This window comes from Numenius arquata, chromosome Z (assembly GCF_964106895.1).
Source record: "Numenius arquata chromosome Z, bNumArq3.hap1.1, whole genome shotgun sequence".
Lineage (NCBI taxonomy): Eukaryota > Metazoa > Chordata > Aves > Charadriiformes > Scolopacidae > Numenius > Numenius arquata.
The window spans coordinates 11,394,203-11,413,587 of record NC_133616.1 but is presented as its reverse complement, the minus strand read 5'-3'; the positions used below and the strand labels follow the sequence as shown (position 1 = coordinate 11,413,587).

At 44.1% G+C, this 19,385-nt stretch overlaps 1 protein-coding gene across 1 annotated transcript in view; it reads right to left on the bottom strand.

Annotated features, from left to right (window-relative positions):
* The window catches only part of LOC141477545 (phospholipid-transporting ATPase ID-like), a 75,155-nt gene that overhangs the window by 33,737 nt on the left and 22,033 nt on the right, over window positions 1-19,385 (bottom strand). The window contains exons 4-10 of the mRNA XM_074166754.1: window positions 11,437-11,550; window positions 8,627-8,725; window positions 7,513-7,574; window positions 5,877-5,949; window positions 5,616-5,686; window positions 4,341-4,423; window positions 162-320 (exon numbers count right to left, since the gene is read on the bottom strand). Coding sequence (XP_074022855.1) covers window positions 162-320; window positions 4,341-4,423; window positions 5,616-5,686; window positions 5,877-5,949; window positions 7,513-7,574; window positions 8,627-8,725; window positions 11,437-11,550 — 661 coding nt within the window. The remainder of the gene's footprint in view (window positions 1-161; window positions 321-4,340; window positions 4,424-5,615; window positions 5,687-5,876; window positions 5,950-7,512; window positions 7,575-8,626; window positions 8,726-11,436; window positions 11,551-19,385) is intronic.

Below are 19,385 nucleotides of genomic sequence, written 5' to 3'. Positions count from 1 at the left end.
AAGTTAAGACAAGAAATGTCATGTATTGTTTTGCTTTTGTACCCAGTAGGAATTTATTTTGCAAAGAGGAAAATTCTTGGTTCCTTTGCGCACAATGGGTGTGATGTGCTTCCATGCTAGTGCTGCTGAGATATGCAATTCATAACAATTTTTCTACGTACCAGCATAAATAACAAGACCGAAGCACCACTCTGTGTTCCTAATCGTACAGCCCCTCAGCAACATCTTCTCATTGTCCAGGGCATACTTCTCTCCTCGAAGAGTCAGAGTTCCTGTGAACTTGTCCAGCTTGTTATTTGGTGCCTCACATTTGACTTCACCTGTAAAAGGAAAGCAAAAACACAAAGATGGTAGAAATCTTCTTGGTCCAGAAATATGTGTCAATACTGCATTCTCAGCTGTTCCCCAGGTAGGGAATATATAGCGTTGTAGCTGCAGTCCACTCCTGACCCTGTATTCCCATCCTGTATCCTCTGTTTACTGATGTTGTGGGACATTACTCCTTCCCCATATTCGTGTCATAATCCAATGGACCACAATAAATTTGCATTTATCGTGTTCTTTGAACATGTCAGTTTTGTACTGGTAGTTTCCACAGCTTTTATGCAGGTGAGAAGAAATGTTGAACCAGCAACATACTTTCAGTCCTTTCACAGCAAGTTCATAGCGGTAGGATGTTACTGGATAAGTTTAGATAAAAGCGCTGACCTCACATAATTCCTATTTCATTTTCTTTAAAACTGCAGGAGACCAAGCGAGAAAAATCGTAGCCTGAAGCCTGCGAGAGAGTAATTAAGTGAGGTGTCTTTGTTCACTGGTTTTTTAATTTAATCTGTTTTATACCTTAACTCCCAGAGGCACATAAAAAAAAGGCACTGCTACCTTTGGCCATGCAGCTGACAGTGTAAATGATTTGAGAGCCTTTTTCTATTTCCCTGCTTTATATTTATTTCTTGTGATAAAATGTGTTCACACAAAACTGTAAGCTCAAATACTTTGGTATAAAAATTATTAATAATAAATAAATAAATAATGAATTAACATTTGCACCTGAGATCTAAAGATTCAAAGCAGAGCCCTGTGGATGTGTTGAAAAGAACTGGAAAAATACGCCTCGTTGAAAGGGATTCCTGTTCATTGAAAAGGTTCAGTCTGTTCAGTTAATCAGCAGACACATTAAAGTTATTTTGGTCGCAAGCTGCAAGTATCTACTTTAAAACCAGCATTTGCAGAGAATGCAGCTCTTCCAGCTGTTCTCAGACAAAACACACCAGGCTCAAGGGACTGGAAGCAAAATCCAGAGAAGTCCAGGAAAAAAAAGTACAACTTTGAGTATTGTGGTAGTCTCCACCAATGCAAATTTTGAAATCAAGAATGGGTGTTCTTTTCATAGAAAAGCAGCTTTAGTGTAAGGCAGGCAAATCATCAGACTTGAATGATTCATAGATTCATAGATTGGTCCAGGCCGGAAGGGACCTCCAAAGGTCATCTAGTCCGACCTCCCCGCAGTCAGCAGGGACACCCCCTACTAGACCAGAATGATGAAGCAGTGAGGAAATTCTGTGGCACATGCAAATTCAGAGCTCATGCTAACAACTATGCTGATCTTCTATTTTATCATCTGTTTAATCCAAGAACAGTCAGACCTGTACTCTGTCGTTTCTAAAAGCCTATAGTAACCAGACCTCTCTCCCTACAGCCCTTTGCAGGCCCTTGGAAAGCAGAAAGACACCAGTGGCTTTGAAGTGCAGCCTGAAACACAGCACCATGAGACCTTAGCAGAGGAAACCCAGGGCATGGTCCCCCACCAGGAAGACTGAGCGTCTCCTCATTCCAGCTGTGGAACACCGTTCGAGTGAGTACCTTGCATGTCCACATCCACATCTGCTTTCCAGTAACCAGGTGGGTCCGGGTTACTGATACGCTGATTTTGAGGTCAGAAGAGATTCATCCAAATTGGACTCATCACCAAAAAGATGAGACACACTAGAGATTCACTCAATATACCTGCATTGACCCCAGTAACACTGCAGCTGAAGATATCTCAGCAAGGCACCATGCCTCCTGTCCCCTCCTCCCATTAACAGCAAGAAGATATCTGGAATGCTTTTCACCCAAAAGAGTTAAATAATGCCAAGTCTACATGTGGTAAGAAGTAAGTAACTGAAAAATATTGTTTCCTTTCTCATCTCCCAGTTCCCCAAATCAAATAAAGAAGTTCAGCGTTTTGCAAGCCATCTTCCTTATCTGAACCACTGCAATGTCAACAAACATCATAACTCACATTAAGCATTCCAGTGAGTGCCTGTATTAGCTGCTCAACCCTTTCCTCTCTTCCTGTCTTAAGAAGTAATTAGATAAAGAGTTACATAAATATTTAAATACTTCTACAGAGGTTTGCTAAGGGAAATACAAGGTTGAGTCTGATTCCAGGCACTCTTCCCAGTACTCTGCCAAATATAAATCATCCTGGGAAACATTTTATTCACTTTAAGTATTGCAAAGAGGCCACTTTTATTTACAATATAACTAAAATAGAGATTTAAAGGACAAATAAATATTTGATAAAAAAGCTTGAATTTTCCAAAATATTTTGAAACATTTTTTTAATTATTCACTTTCAAGAATGCAGTATCCTTAGATAAGCGTTGTACAGAAAATGCTTGGAAAATTATTTGAGATTGAAAAATATTTGAGATTATTTGAGACTTTGGTTAGAAATTGATATACAGTGCAACCTCTTCAGGAAAATAATTAAGGCATGTCACTCTGACTATTAACATAAAGCAAACTGCACCTGTAAAAACATATTTCTCAAGAGCTAAACCACTCAGAACCCCAGCCAGCAGTTCAGAGAAATCCTCCTGTACTGATCTGACACTCAACTGAGACCACACACATTATCACATAAAACCTCAATGTAGAAGGCAAAGGAAAAGCCCATTCCTATGGATTGCTTTACTATGGACTGTACCAGCTATGCTAACTCTCTGCCACGTCCTCACCATTTGTCCTGGAATCATCTAGTTATTTCAAATAGATTTCTTTTTTTTTTTAATCTTTTTTTCCTCTTTATCTAAAAATATTTCCTGAGAGCCTGCAGTCCTTGAGATGTTCCAAGGACAGCAGCACTCACTCCACCCATTTCCACACTGACTTTTCCTGTAATCCTGCCCTCATACTTAAGCCAGCAGGGCACTGCAGAGTGTGACTAACACCACTAGGTCTGTTCCCCCATCCTCTCTCCGCAGACAGATGGTGTGTGAGCATGGAGTACTCTGGTTTTGACAGGTCTGGCTCCTTTCTGTGGATGTGCTTCTATATATTCCCTGGTATCCAGCAACAGGATGCATGGGAATCGTTCAAAGCTGCACTAGGGGAGGTTTAGTCTGGTCATCAGGAAGCATTTCTTTACCAAGAGGGTGGTCACACAATGGAACGGGCTACCTAGAGAGGTGGTCGATGCCCCACGCCTGTCAGTGTTTCACAGGCATTTGGACAATGCCCTTAATAACATGCTTTAACTTTATCAGCTCTGAAGTAGTCAGGCAGTTGGACTAGATGATCATTGTAGGTCCCTTCCAACTAAAATAGTCTAGTTCTATTCTATTCTATTCTATTCTATTCTATTCTATTCTATTTTATTCTAAATTTGATATACAAAACAGTGCTAAGAAAGGACACGTTGCCCGCTAATGACATCAGCACTGCTAGTCTTTAAATATCTTAAAATGCAGTCTTTATTGGGGCATCAAGAGAGGAGAGAAATACTGGGAGGGCGAGGCTTCAGGCTGGGAAGTAATCACCTGTCCTGTGTCCACACAGATAGTCCTCAGGTCTGCACAGTGTCTGGAAAGTGCTGCTGCTCAGAAGCTAAAGTAATCGATGCATCAGCATGTCTGCATCAATGTAAAAGTGCATTGTGAAAATAAATTGAAATCAGAACTAAGCATGCAGTTTGGGGAAAGCAGTTTCCACTGTGCAATTTGTGCAATTACACAAAGTCTTGTATCAAGGTTCGAGGTGGGTAGTCCCAACGTGCACAGACTGGTGATAAAGAAAATGGTGCAGCCAGGAGGAGAAGTCCCACCAAGGCAGTTTCAGGTTATAGCCATGCACAGCACCAAGAGACCTGCAAGCAAAGGGGGACCTCTGTCTCTACATATGCTGTTGATACCCGTTGCATGGGCTGTGATGCCCCGTTCTGTTTTCCCGTCACTGCATCCAGAGAAGTCCCAGCAGGGAGCAGCGGACAGCCTGGAAGGAAGACTCACAGGCACTCTCTGGACTCTGCTGTTTGGGTAAATCCTCTGGAAAGTAAATTTTCCATGTAGACTCACCGTTAAACTCTGTCAGTTTCTGAAGATCTTCCCCAAGCTCTGCAGTGACTGTCAGTGCCTGCTTCACCTTCAGGTTTGTTTCACTGCAACAAATAACACCAGAGGAAAACATGAACTGAAAGTCATAGCTGAACTGAAAGCTCTCCCTGAAAGTCACTTCTGTTCTTGAGGACAGTCTTCTTCCTTAGACATCCGATGGACCATGCCGTCATGTGCCTTTTTCACCTGACCAAAGGGTGCAGTTGTCTCTTTCAGCTGCAAAGACAGGCAGTCCAGAGGAATTCGGGACATGGTAACATGGTATCAAAGAGGGTGAGGTGGCTCTGTCTTCTCATTTTCCCCACAAAGTTCAAGACCAGGCATCTCAGCTCCCTGAGCATCTCACTGTCTACCCTGCCACTCACACCACACAAGAGTCCTGAGGTGTCTGAGCATATAGGAGAGCTCTGGATCCTCTCCCACAGTACTCTGGTCCTGAAGCTTAACTCCAGTCCTAGGACTAGCTAGCTGGGGAGTTTGAACGGCAATGCCAAAGAAACACTGCATTTGTTCAGGGCCTCCTGAAAGTGTTCCCTGGTACTTGTGTGTACAAGAATAAGCTAATTTTCAGCAGAAATCAGATGGGGAAAGTCCAGCAGGCTGTCTGTAGAGTCTTGGGAGAGACACAATTTCTTGATCTCTCTGGTCTTGCTTAGTCCTTCAAGCTGATGCTAACCCCAGGCAATGCAGAAAAGGTGATGCAAATTGAGTCATAAAGATGAGGTTAGCTCCAGTTTATTCCAATTAATACAAATTAGTTGCAGCCCTCTGACTTGTGGCCAGTTGTGCCCTGGAGTGAGCAACGTTTGGAAGCCTTTGCAGAGTACATGCATTAATATTATGGTATAGCAGTCCAAAGGAGATTACTGGGGCTATTCATTGTGAATATCGCACCCAGATTATCTGGCTAAGAGGAAAGACTAAGGGAGACACAAGAAACAGAAAGCTTCTGCCAGTGACCTGTGATATGGCAGGAACACATTTCTAACTAACTCTCAGCGTTAGAAGAACTGTCACTAAAAATAAAAGGTAAAGTCCCCTCCTCATATGACATTTGTACTGAAAGAGGCAAAAGTATCTGCCAGAAGATGTTCTTTTCAAGATACCTACCCAAAGTTTATTCTGTGAATTAGGGAACTCTAGCTACCAAAGCTATGGCAGGTAAGCCTGCAGCACCCAGAGTCACCAGAGGAGACTTGGCCACAGTGAATGCACCCGAGGGCCAGGCTCACTTACCCGTCCAGTTCAGCTGTCTCGATGTATGTCAGGCTGTGGGGCTCGCTGCTCGACAGCAACAGTAGATCGGCCTGAACACAGACAGACAGACTTGGCGTGAGTTGACATGGTCAGAGAGCAGGGCACTGCAGTGCCACTTGTGGTTTCTGCACCCTGCAGGTCTCTGAGGCAGTTATCATCACTACTGACTGATTTGCATCTTACCGATAAGAGTAATTACAGGGACTAACTGTTAGCAGGATGGGGAGAAGCTATACTCACAGTCACAAAGTTGTTGTTTTCTAGTTTTATTATATCCCCAACTTGGACATTCATCCATTTTTCATCCTTTAACCTGCAAGAAAATTCCTGCTAAGTAGGCACATAAAGCAAACAGCACTTGGGAAAGCAGGATATTCTGCTCTGTTCCTGAAGCCGGACTGTAGTTGCCATCAGGACTTAGGCTGTTGATAAGATGGATCAAGTGGCACAATGAGGCCTGATCCATACTGAGCTAAGGGATCACCACAATCCAAAAAAAGCAGTAACAGTGGTCGGGGTGCCATGTGCAGGGTTGAGACCAAGCCCCACAATAGTAGCACAGTCCCTGTGCACTGTCCTCCTGTCTGGACTGACTACTCCCTTCCTTCTCCTTAAGGGCCACATTGTCTTTGAAAAAAACTCCCTACTTTGTATAACAGACTTCCCAAACACCTGGGAAAATTGCCAGTTGTGTCAGTTTTCCTAAGTGCTATTACGGGCCAGAGCAACAGATCTGGTTCTGTGTGGGCCTGGCTGTCAGGAAGGTCCATGCAGGTGCTTTGGCTGTGCATGTGCCTAGTTAAGCCTGTGTCTGCAGTGACCTTCACAGCACTAAGCAAGAAGTGCATGCAAACAGCTAGCGGAACCGCAAGCCCCAACGTTACCAAGTCACGATAGCTGTATATGCAAAATCTAGAGGTGAGAAATATCAGGAGCTACATCTAAACAGGACTGGGTGTTCAGGCTTGAGCTCAGCTCAGCCTTGCTTGTTCAATGATGGTGGGAGTTGGGCAGGACTCATGGTTCCCGGTTGTTGAGCAAAGGCAAAATATTAGAAAATTTTTATTTCAATGCATGTTTCCTAGACACAGTAACTAATACAAAGTAAACTAAGAAACTGGTTTACTTAGCAGAAAGCACAAAAAGTATGTTCCTTTTCTTCAGTTTCCAGTTATGTTTTTAACTGATCATCTGTTGGCGTTTACACAACATACTGCTATCTATAGTACGGAAAAGAAAGCCACAAGAGACTTCACAGCTGTCTACAACTGTGTCCTACACACAGTTGGACTCCCTGGAGGTGCAACGAAAGAGCACATCTGTCTGCCACAAAAGCCAAAGCCTCTGCTATTTTTTCTGCAGGAAAGAACAGTGCTAGCAGTACAATGTCCAAAGCACCCAGCTGAAATGTTTTGAGTATATCTAAGTCAGAAGTGCTACACACACTCAAAGTATTATCATGTTTATGAAGAAGCAATTCCTGCTTCTTAATTTAAAATAACTTGTTAATAATTCCTGGTTTTACTTAATGCAGAAATAAATGCTGCAAACATAAATGGACGTGGGAAGATAGCCTTGCTTGTCATTTCTAGGGTAAGGAGTAAAATAATACAATACTCTCAAAGTATCACTTCTTTAACCACTTATATATATATGTATATCTCCAGGAACACAAAGAGTTTACTTTTTGTCAGTACAAGGTCACAGCCATAATGGCTGCTCTGATTGTGGTACTGTATCTTGGGGGTTCATTAATCAGACACACAGAACTGCATGGTTAACTAATGGTGTGAAAAAATTCCATTTTAAATTGTTTAGTGACCTTTTGGGATCACACAGAAAAAAAAAAAATACAAGCAAAAGAAAAAGGACTTACATGCCATTGATCAGGACCTGGACTGGGCGGTTGTTGACATGTTTGTCGCTTTTGTGTCGATTCTGAAAATTTGATCAGTACATTAAAAGGCATTTCCAGGAAACCAAGCACACAAGAGCTGTAGGCAGTTCATTAATGTTTTAGGTTTTCACCCAACTGGCTGAATGGGTCAGGCAGGTTAGAGTCACAACTAAGTTATATTTGAGCCCACGTTTACACTAGTAACATTGGGCATAACCAGACTGCAAAGAGCAGCAGGCAACATGGGGCTTGCTCTTGGAGGGAAGAAGAAGGGTAGAGCCTTATACGTCACTTAGCACAGTCCTGACTCCACTGGCATTGGTCCTGCCCATCACAGTTTCGTAAACACCAGAGAAACCCATTCCTCTGCTCTGATATGGAAATTGGCCACAGATCATAAAACAATCATAGAATGGTTTGGGTTGAAAGGGACCTTAAAGATCATCCAGTTCCAACCACCCTGCCATGGGCAGGGACACCTCCCACTAGACCAGGTGGGCATTGGTCCCCAGGAGAGCACCTCATCACTCTCACTTGCCCCCTTGCAAAACTGCACCCAGCAGCTAGATAGATCAACATTTTATTAATAATGAGAGAAAATGAGATGCTAAACTCAACCCTAAAGTCGCCCCATGAGTCAATGGAACTTAGACCATTAGCTCTGATGGGAGCAGACTTCAGCCAAAGCTGGGCAAGTTTGAAAAATAACACACAGGTTGTATGCTTGCTTCCTTTTTTCCAGCTATATTGCAGCTAGATGGCAGAAGATGAGTTCACCAAAGTGGAAACCTACGAACAGTCTTCTCTACAAGCATCCAGATTAATTTATCAGTGACTGTATTTTCAGACAAGCTGAGCAGTTTCAGAGAAAGTCAATGGAGTTGCTGGGCCGCTCAGCAATTTGGAAATTCTAGCTTCTTTTTAGGTAATGAACTATGGATTTGGTGATCTAATCTCAAACTCCATCTTGGCCACAGACCAGTTCTCCAACTACCTGCCACTGGCTGTGTTTATTTTAAGCAGTTTGCTTCAGTCATTGCATCAAAGAATCATGAACAAACTCCAAAATACAGGTCAGAAATACAGATCTTACAAAATCATCAATGGCATCCTTGACTCCCGACACAGCCAGCACCAGCACTAGGGGCACCACTGTTGTAAACCAGGCCAGCGAGGAAATCTGAGGAATCAGCTGTAGGAAGAAAAGATCAGAGTTGAGAAATTTCTTGCCAGTTCAGCAGAGGGATGGAAACAAAACACTCTTTTCTGCATAAGCTATAGATAACATTTTTCCATGACACCCGAATACAGAATAAAGACAGAAATGCAACTCTATCACTTATGTGTGACCACACAAAGGTGGGAGAGCCAGGGAACCCATGCTTTCCTTACAAATCAAGCTGTAATTCAGATTATAAACATGGAGATGTCAGGAAGTGCAGTGGCTTGCTCTTGCTGTTTGTAACATTAGTATTGCTAAATCCCCACTGGATTTCCTGGAGGCGCTGACATGGGCAAGGCTGCTCTGAGGAATCCAGAGCTATCTGAGCAAGGCCTGCTGTGCAGAGCCTTCAAATGCTTCTACTTTTTGTCTCAGTAACACTTCACATTTTGCTGAAGTAAACTTCATATTAATAAACAACACACAGCTCTTCACAGGGCAGACCTTGCTCTTCCAAGATGAACAGAGACATTTTTGTTTCTCACATCTTTAATAGTGAGAAGATTCAAGAGTTAAAGGTGACCCTGCCATGTCTTCAGTGATCCAGAGATGGATGTCCTACACTAGCATACTTCCTTCCTTCCTCTAGAGGAAGAGCACTAATTATGACAGCAATGTAATATCAGCTTCACTGTGTCCATCAGATTGGATCTGGGCAGTGTTAACTCCATCAGCATTGTGAAGTTCATAGAATCATAGTGTGGGTTGGGTTGGAAGGGACCTTAAAGATCATCGAGTTCCAAACCCCCTGCCATGAGCAGGGACATCTTCCACTAGACCAGGTGCTCAAAGCCCCATCCAGCCTGGCCTTGAACAATTCCAAGGATGGAGCATCCACAACTTTCATGGGCAACCTGTTCCAGTGTCTCACCACCCTCACAGTAAAAAATTTCTTCCTATAATCTAATCTAAATCTCCCCTCTTTCAGTTAAAAACCACTACCCCTCATCCTATCACTACACTCCCTCGTAAAGAGTCCCTCCTCATCTCTCCTGTAGCCCCCTTTAGGTACTGGAAGGGGCTATAAGATCTTCCCAGAGCCTTCTCTTTTCCAGGCTGAATCCCAACTGTCTCCATAGTAGAGGTGCTGCAGCCCCGGTTGACATTTATGCCATTAAATCAACTGCTAAAGGGTGGAAACTGCTCTTTGCTATTGCACCTTCTGCTGCATTGTGACAACCCAGATCCTACTGGCACCACGAAATCCAGCCAGGAGGAGTGTTTAGGGGCAAGCACAGCCCTGCTCAGCTGTGGAGGCTGCAGAGACAGGTAACTAATGGCTACCTTCTCACCTAACTGGGAATAGGCACATCCTACTGGGCTGTGCCAAAGGAGTGGGAGGCAGAGTCCCCACCGCCTACACATCACATCCACTCCTGATGCAGGAAGAGATACTCCCAGTGCTACAGGGATGGAGTGAGTGGGCAGAAGAGGGGAAAAATTAAATGGGGGGATATGTAAATGTAGAAGCCTAGAAACTGCCCTCTTTAGCCTACCTTGATGCAAGTATCGGAAGAAGCTCTATACTTTTATACAGTTGCTCCTAGATGGTTCAGCAAAAAACACGGTGGAATAATTCAAGGCAAATAGTTTGAAATAGTATGAATTTGACAGACAGACAGCTAGAGTGCAGTACAAGAACATAGGAACAGTGCTGTCAGCTTAGCTGAAAAGGCACTTTCACTAGCTTCTTGAAAAATATATGTGGGCTGAAATTTCCCAAATTTGTTCCCTGTAAATAAGCAAAGAAGATTGTATATAGTTTGCTACAGGCTTAACAAAATTTTGCCTATGCTTTTTTGAGCTGAAACTGAAAAAGAGCATTTGAAAAGGTAATTTTTCAAATTGTGGGCACTGAAATGGTCAAATTTAAAACAGCATACTTGAAACAGTCAAAATTATACTTTTTTTTTTTTTTTTTTTTATAACATGTATTCCGGTATGACTCAGCAACAACAGAGTATACTGAATTTATCCATATCCTAGCAAAGTGCAAAGGGGCAGAAATCCTGACATCAATTCCTCCAGTGCATTCAGCATTCAGACGGAGTAGTATGGCCAACAGCAATGGGCAAAGTGTTACGAGCCATTACAAGCCACAGGGTTCAAAAGTGTTGCCAGTGTCTGACAAGCTCCTTATCAGCCACCCTCCTCACCCTGCTGAGCAGGGAGCAGCAATATTCAGCTTTAGGCAAACTAGCTCCAACCTTGAGCCTTCCTGAAGTTAACTCCTTCCTTCCCAGGGAAACAGTACACGTTACAAATTTGGTCGTCTTCTTGCTGTCTGCTTTGAGACTGCCAATGGAATTTGCCATTAAATCCATGGATAAGAGACAGCTTCCTTTTGTACTACAAGAGGAATAAGTAATGTAAATCCAAGGACAGCCAGGAGCACTCAGATATAGACACAAAGGGGTAGTAGGACAGGGAATGAAAAATGTACACAATTTGTTGAAAACTTTAATTACATTTTTTTCTTCATTTAGCTCAAACCCTCAAATCCAAAGGTAAGAGAGGAAATTGCTTTTTTTCCTGCCCTACTTTCTATCTACTTTAAGGTTTTACTAAGATGCTAACTCATAACAGGGATATAGCTTGCACTTTATTACAAATATCACTGCATAGACCAGCTCTAATAACAGATAACACAATCTGCTAGAAACAGCACAGTGCATTCATACCTGCAAAATCAGCAAGAAAAGAAAGTAAGCGTTGGCGATTCGCTGAAACTGCTCAAACAGGTTGAGAGGCAAGAAAGTGAAGAAGTTGTATTTCGATGTTTTAATTGAATTGTTCTGTAGGGAAAAAAAAAGGGGGAAAATAAGTAGGATTGATAAAACAGGAAACAAAATTACAGCACAACCCATTTCAACCCTGTTTTTGCTTGGTTATATTTAGCAATAGTATTGTTTCCAACAGCAGCTCAAAAAACATTTCCTTTTCCCCCACATAGTCATGCCCAGCCTGGATAAACAGACAGCATTCCTCTTGGAATTGGTGAAAACATGATGCCCGGTTTATGCCAGTGCAACTGCAAGTAGATACAGGTACATGTAGTCACTCACAAAGAGAGACACATCTTCCCTTTATTAGTCTCTCTACTTACACAACTCACAAATAGAATTTAAAACTAACCAAGATGCAACTAAGACATTTTGCTGGTAGTGTCTACAAAGCAGTGTTAGAAAATGCATCTTTGGTCAACGATCAATAACTTGTCTGAGACTTGGAAGCACCATTCAGCTGGACAACCGCACAGGAGTGATAGATCCTCCCGGGAGCAGAACGTGACATTATTATTTTCACCTGATTCAGCAGCCTCTCTCAGAGCAGTGGCTTGTTTCTATTCCACGAAGATCACTTGAATGTAGTCTTGTGCAAACAGCCACTAATACGAGAACCGGCCATTTCAGTAAGCGAGTTGCAGCTTTGTTCCCTATTTCCAGTTTCCTTTTCTAATTGCAGATGGCCCCTCCAGCCACAAGCAACATCTGCTCCCCAGTCTGTCTTCTTCAAACCAGAGAAAGACCCAAGCTTGAGATTACAGAACTGGGTATTTTCTTCCATGTAAAGCAGAGATCTCTGGTCCAATTCTTGCCACCTGATAGATGGGCCCAATCCATCACGCTGACCCCACCAGCTAGGGCTGCCCCTTCGTTATTGAGGTGTGCTAGACTTTCTTCTTATATTAAGTTTATCAAGCACTCATCGAGGTTTAGTCCTGGAAGCATGTACGCCATCTATTGCCAGCGCATCTAAAATTTCCCCCACAGATGTTCTTCAGAAGATGCCTATTAGCCTCCTCCCAGGGAACTTAAGGTGTGACAGTACAAGGAGGCAGCTATTAAATGGTGCATCTTCATTCACTAATAAATTTACTGGTTCAATGGAAGAGAAAATAGCAATGGTAGTATTGTAATAGCCTTTAGATATTGCTAAGCTAGTGGGAGCACAGGAACTACTAATTACGAATCGCAGGCCACTTGCATTCCATGCATTAAGCCAGGATCCCAGTTTCTAAACTGACACACATCTTCACGTTTCCACTATTAAATCAATTATTTAAGATTATCACCATAAGGTGTGTATGGTGGAAGCTATTCCATTGCAGGCAGTTACTGGATTTCTGGCTATGTCCGAACAGCAACATTCTTCAGCACTAACTTCATGATACAAGCCAATGAATAAGTCTTTAAAAGAGCAGAGATGGAAATCCCAAATCCTCCCATTGATTGCACTCCAGCAAGAAAAGATGTTTATCAGTGATCATCACATAATCAATATTGCTTGTCTCCCACCATCACGTAGCCATCCCTGGGTGGTTAATTCTGCCTGTGATCTAAATGTCATGACGCATCGTTAAATTTAGGTTATTTCAAAATTCCTCACCACGGAATATGTGCTGTGCATAGGCTTCACAGACAGTGCTAAAACAGAAGCAATGGAATAGCAGCATTCTCAGCAAACCCATCACACAGAGAATTAAATTACTTGCTTGACAAGCCTGTGTCCACCAGACACAGAGTCTGGCAGACTTCTTAATAAAACCTGGATCTAAAGATACTCCCTGCTCAGTAATCTAAAGAAAAATATCATGGCCACTTACTTAAAAAAAAAAAAAAAGACAGTGGCTGCAAGAAAAAGTAAGGGGACTTGACCTCTGTGCGTCAACAGATTTCAGAGGGTTACATACAACATGGGAAAAACTACTCAGTAAACACTCACATAAAGTTTATAGAATGTGGCCTGCAAAAGTCTCAGAGGTAGATAAGAAAAGAATGGGAGTGGTTTATTTCAATTCCTGCCTTCTATTTCTGTCCATTAATTACATCAGGAAAACCACTGAATGAACCAGAGCTATTCATTTTGTTTCCTATTGCCATTAGGCATGGTAAAAAACCCAGGCATAACAGCTTCCAAATGTTTAACTGCAGGAATCTGGACATCCAATATCTTCTCCAGAATATTTCAGGATCATGATATTGTTTGACACACACCATGTTTTGGGACATTGGGACACTACAGACCTCAGGGTAAGGACAGGGTGTATCACAGTGGATCTTCTCATTATTCTAAAATCTATAATTAAAACTAAGCACCAAAAAAAAGAATTTCCTGTAATCACTATGAAGATTTCTCATTCAACAAGTAACTTGTTCATGGCCCTGAGGGGCCAAGGAAATTTCAATATTAAATAATAAAAAGAAACTAGGGAAAACTTCAGCCTTTCCAATTCAGAGCTCTGCGTTCCCACATCAAGGATACAGCTGAAGCTCTGTGTAAGATATCATTTATGTTTCCGTGTAATACTCCAGGGCTGCATGCTTTGACAGCTTGGGCTCTTGACTGACTACAGAGGAATCTCAGTTGCTTTCTGCTCTTGATCTGATCCTGTTCCATGATGCTTAACACCATCACGCCCTGTCGGTCCTTTAGAGCTGTACCAGAATCTGACTCTGGGATGGGAGGGGTACTACGGTAACCTGCAGCACCGGAACCTGTGTGTGAAACAGTCCATACACAGCCATCATTCTATAAAGCAATGCCTCTAACGTATCGACCTCCTTACCTCCCCCATGCTTTGCCTTCAGTGAGGGAGGATCCCATATGGGAAAAGTGGTGGAGAGGAAATATCTTTGAAGCAGCAATTAAGAGGCCTTACAAGAGCTTCTGGTTTTCCTATAGATTTGTAAGAATCAAGCATCCAAGAAAAGCAGCTCTATAGGCCGAGCACAAAGATGGGAATTGGGAGATTTACACTTATTCCCAGGTCTGCCCCAGACTTCTGGTTGACCATGGGCAGCCCCTGCGTGTGCCTGTGTCCTAAATGAATAGGCTGGAGCATGGGTACCCACCATCAGCCTCAAGCTCTCCAGATGCAAAGCTTGACACGAGAGCAATGTTGTCTGTGGGTGAGGGATTATTCTCATCTGCTCTTTTCAGGGGCTAGATTCACACCTCCTGGAGGTGTGACTCCACCGAAATGCTGTCCCTAAGAATAGTGCTCATCGCGCCACAGTTACACAAGTCCAGATCTGGCGGATGAGCTGTTGCTTTGGGGGTGTTTTCAGAAGCCTGCCTGTGACGTCTGACCACAGGCAAATGCTCAGCAGATGGCTCCTACCTTTGTTCACTGAGCAAACAAATTATCTCCTTGCCATAAAAGACACTGCTGCTTTTGTAGCCAGATTACAGGGGCTAAAGAGTGGCACATGGAAAAGGCAGAGTATAGCAGGGTATTGACCATTTGAGTTTATTCCCCTGGCTCAGTGACATGTTAGTTTCTAGCAGCTGCACAACCTGGCTCAAAGCAAGTCCTAGTAAAACCTTGGCCGTCCCACGGGGAGGTGTTGTGCCATGACACCTGGCGACTTCACTGGTACCTGGACAGCCCAAGGTACAGACCGATGAAGCAGCTGAGAAGCAGAAATGGCTTTCCCAGGTGCTTTGAGAAATCCTTGCAAGGAGGTGGCAGGAGAGCAATTCAGTGGCACTTCATTTAACTGAAGCAAGCAATCTGAAAGCACCCAGCTGCCATGTCCAGCGATGTGACCACATGGCTGTGAATGTGCTCAAGGGCATGTTTAATAAACTCGTGTAACAGGGCAAGCGGTGCCATGAAGGCTTTGTTTTCATAGGTAATACAGAAAAGCCAGGCTAGATCAGTTTTAAGCCTACCAACTTCACTGCCTTATGCCTGACGGTGGGCAGCAGCCCCAACTCAACAGAAGACCGGGAAAGGCCAACAGGATGCTGATGGGATTCATCTGGTCCTTGTAAAGGCCTCATCCTTACTCCCAGAAGTAAAAGACTGGCTGAATACCAGAATTAAAAGGATCTACATCCAACCCACAGTCCTCTTTTTTTTTTCTTCTTTCTTCTTTTTTTCTTTTTAACAGTTTTGGGAATTTCTTACATATGTAACTCCTTGACCTCCTCCTGGCAGCAATAATAAAGTGAGTTCCAGGATTCCATCACATGTTGGGTTTTCCAGGAAAATCTCTAGGAAAATGTGGTCACTGGCTGTGTTTTCCTGTGCCGTTCCTTGTGCCTGGACTCATCCCATTACGGAGCTGTTAATCCATGTAACATTACTGTGGTGAGTATCCTCATCATGATGGTACAGAGGAAGACACGGAGGCAGATGGAGGTGGTGAGGCTTGACAACCTTGCACCATTGCTCACAGACAGGCCAATGAACAGGATCTAAAGATCTTGTCTCTTTTTTGACCACATTGCTCTCTCCTCCAGCTCAGGTCAGTACCTGAAGCTCCTGCCAGACAGGGAGGAGAAGGAAGAGGAGGGCAGAACACTGCTGAGTGGTGCAGAGGAGGCAAACTCCAAACCACTGTACCCTGTTCTTTAAGGTCTGACATAACCAGACTCCCAACCCATATGGTAGGAGTTTTGTCTCCATGAGGTTTAAGATAAGATGAAGAGGAGGACTCAGTCCAAAGACAGTCTATAAACCTCACTGCAGCTCATGTCTGGCACAGCTCAGCTTTTCTATGCCTTTCAGGGTCCTAATATGCCGGAATGGCCTTGATCTTACTTGGAGCTTCCAACCAGAACCCCTATCCAGGCCTCAGGAGCTCCACCTAAGCCCAGCCCTGGGCCTTCAGTCCTTGCCTGAGCTATGTTTCAGGAGTATCGGTCTCCAGCCCAACATTGGGCCTAGTCTCCCAGATGGGCCTATCCACCCCTTTCTCCTGGGTGGACCTTGGACTTATGGAGCAAGTTTTGTCTTTAGTCCTGTCTCCTGCTGCTCCTGACTGGGCTCCCAAGATGGACCCTAGACCTGGTTCATCATCTCACTGTGTCTGAGATGGGCCCCATTACTAACCCAGCTCTGGATGCTACCTGACTGTGCCTCAACTGGTCTTCGGATGAATCCAGCTGATGCCTTCCTAAATGCAGAACAAGCAGTGCAGATTGCTGCTGTAGCTGTTCCTTCAGGGGTTACTCAGATCACTTTTCACATGATCAGACAATGCTCCTTTCAGCCTTGAGTGTGATGAACACTGGGAAACGTCTGCAGGTTGAGATGGGAGGAGAGGGCAGCCTCTGCCACCATCCTGACCACACTGGAAAGGTCCTTGAAGGTAACCCAACAGGCATACTTTTCAGATTGAAGCATGCAAGTGGAGGAGGTGGAGCAGAGTCTGAGCCTAGTACCAGAACTCCTTGCTCTCTGATTAAATTTCAAAGAGATAAGAACCCAGCTGCGATCCAGCCCAGGGCAATGTGTATTCACCATATACATCCCTCCTGTTTCACTAGAGAAGTCGTCAGGTGACTAGGGAGAACAAAAGCACAGTCCAAGCAGCCCCCTTGCTTCTGGTCCTGCAGAAAGGATGCTGGTTTGACCCCAGATCCTGATCCAAGATGAAATTTGTCATTGACTCATGGGCCCTGCATTTCCTCTCCTATTGTCTGAAAGCCAATTTCAAAGTTGTTTTCACAGCCCTTCGTGACGTCCCAGGGCAGCTGTGCTAAATTCCAATGTGAAAGCGAAGAAATAAAAGGGAATTGGGATCAGAGCACATATTAAAAGTCTTCAGAAGAGATTTTCTTCTCCAGAGTGTTGATAGACAAAGAACCCATTGTGGTGGACCCACACCGGGCAGTCCCCTTTGCAGTTGTGCTGGGGACAGTGCAGACAGATTGAATTGCCTCAGATAAGAACCTTCATTAAAGCCCTTCAATCTTGCTGGTCCACATCAGGTACCTGGATTTGCACTTTATTTCAGTCTTTACACAGGCTAATCTCTTACTGAGGTCAGGAAGAATCTTCCTGTCTGCAGTGTGAATAAACTCAGGATTAGGGCTTGGACTTTTCATTTTTACAGACCTATATTGAGTCCATTTTTGTGCTGCATTAAGTGCCTTTGCATGCCACTCATTCACGCTTGGTTTCTGAGTCATTCCTAACTAATTTTGTGATCTGGTGGGTAGTACATACCTTCACACTCAGCCCTTCCAGTTAACTGCACAGCACTTTGTTTTAAGTTTGTTTTGTTTTTCTAAGCTACTGTGTTCTTGCTGTGCAGGATAAGGCCAAGGATGTCTGGGGCTGCAGCAGTCTGAGCGCTCTCATTTCAGCTTCAGCCTTCACACTAAGTCCAGATAAACCCTGACCTACCCAAGCACTGCCACAGCCACTGCTTGGAGCTGCTGCCCTTAACTGCAGGCACCTCCTGGTTATTTAACCACAGCAAAAATCATCAGAGGCCACATAAGAGGCTTCTTCAGATAAGAGGTGCTTCCCTTGTCCCCCTCTCAGTCTCTACTGCCTCTGTCCATGCAGATGAAGGAGACATCCAATCTTCCATGACGTATTTCATGTGCCCATGGGGTGCATTCAGTTCTTCTTCTGACACTGTCCCTCTGCCTCACCACGAACCCTCTGCATTAAGGGGACTTCTACCACGTGCAGCTCTTTTCCCCTTCTCCTCATCCCACCCCACCAGGCCAGCCTCCCGCACTGTCCAACCCTTCTGCCCGGTGGTGCTCAGCTAAAGAGGCTGCACGGCTGGAGCAGCATGGCAGGGACACACTGCAGCTTGGCCTCTCGCATATTTTCTCTGGGAGGCAATTTGCCCTCCAAACTCTCCTGCAACTCCAAGCATGATGGATCTGGACGTGCCCTCGCACGCGTTGGCAGACTCTGCTTTCCAAGGTGCAGCATCAGGTTCCTGCAAAGCTGGTTTGAGCGTATTCATGAGCCTTGCTTCATACCAGGAGGGCCAGCTTTCAGCAGCTGCCAGAGCTGATGTCAGACTCCACACACAATAGAGTTTTCAAGTTTTTCTCAACAACTCTCTCCTCCCTCCACAGATATCCTGTAGACTTTGCACCGGGAAGGGACGATAACCACCAGCTATTCAAGGACAACACACCCACCTCCGACTGTAGGTTCTCACTTCCCTGTTCTCACTGAGACTAAACAAGGACAAAGCATCTCTGTACCTTTGATCTATGCCTACATAATGGAAACTCTCTTTTTAGTGAAAGGGTGAAACCTTCACACTAGCTGCAACATACAGCCTGGCTGTAGCAGTAAGGCAATACACAACGCCTCTGCTGGCATTTCCCTTTCTTTTCCTTTCTAGCCTTTCTCACTGCCTCACCCTAAAGAAACATTTACTGCCTCACCTCCTTTGTTACAAGAACCTGTTCTATAGGTTTTATGGCTAACGTGGTCTTAAGTTAACAAGAAAACTAAATCTCACTTTTGTGCTTTCACTGTCTAAAATATTTTCTAAGCCTTGTTACATTGCTGTGTTTCCTTCCAGCTTCTCCCAGTGTCCCTTTTATCTGGCTGGAATAGCTATTGGTACAACCTTCTTTGTGCCTTGAGAGGACACAGGACAACTGTGCAGGAGGACAAGGACTAATGGTCCTCATTGTGGGATCGAGAGCTGGAGGACGGCTCTTCTGCTGCTGGCTCTGTAAAGAAGACTCAAATCACCATGTGGCTGCCCGTGTATGCCGATCCTCATGCCTCAAAGAGCTGAGCACCACAATGAAGTCCAATGCTTCTGTCATTTGCTTGTACACGGGTCAAATTAAATACATGAGGATGGGAAGTCATCTTGAGGGAGGACTGTGGCTGAGGGAGACAGAAGTT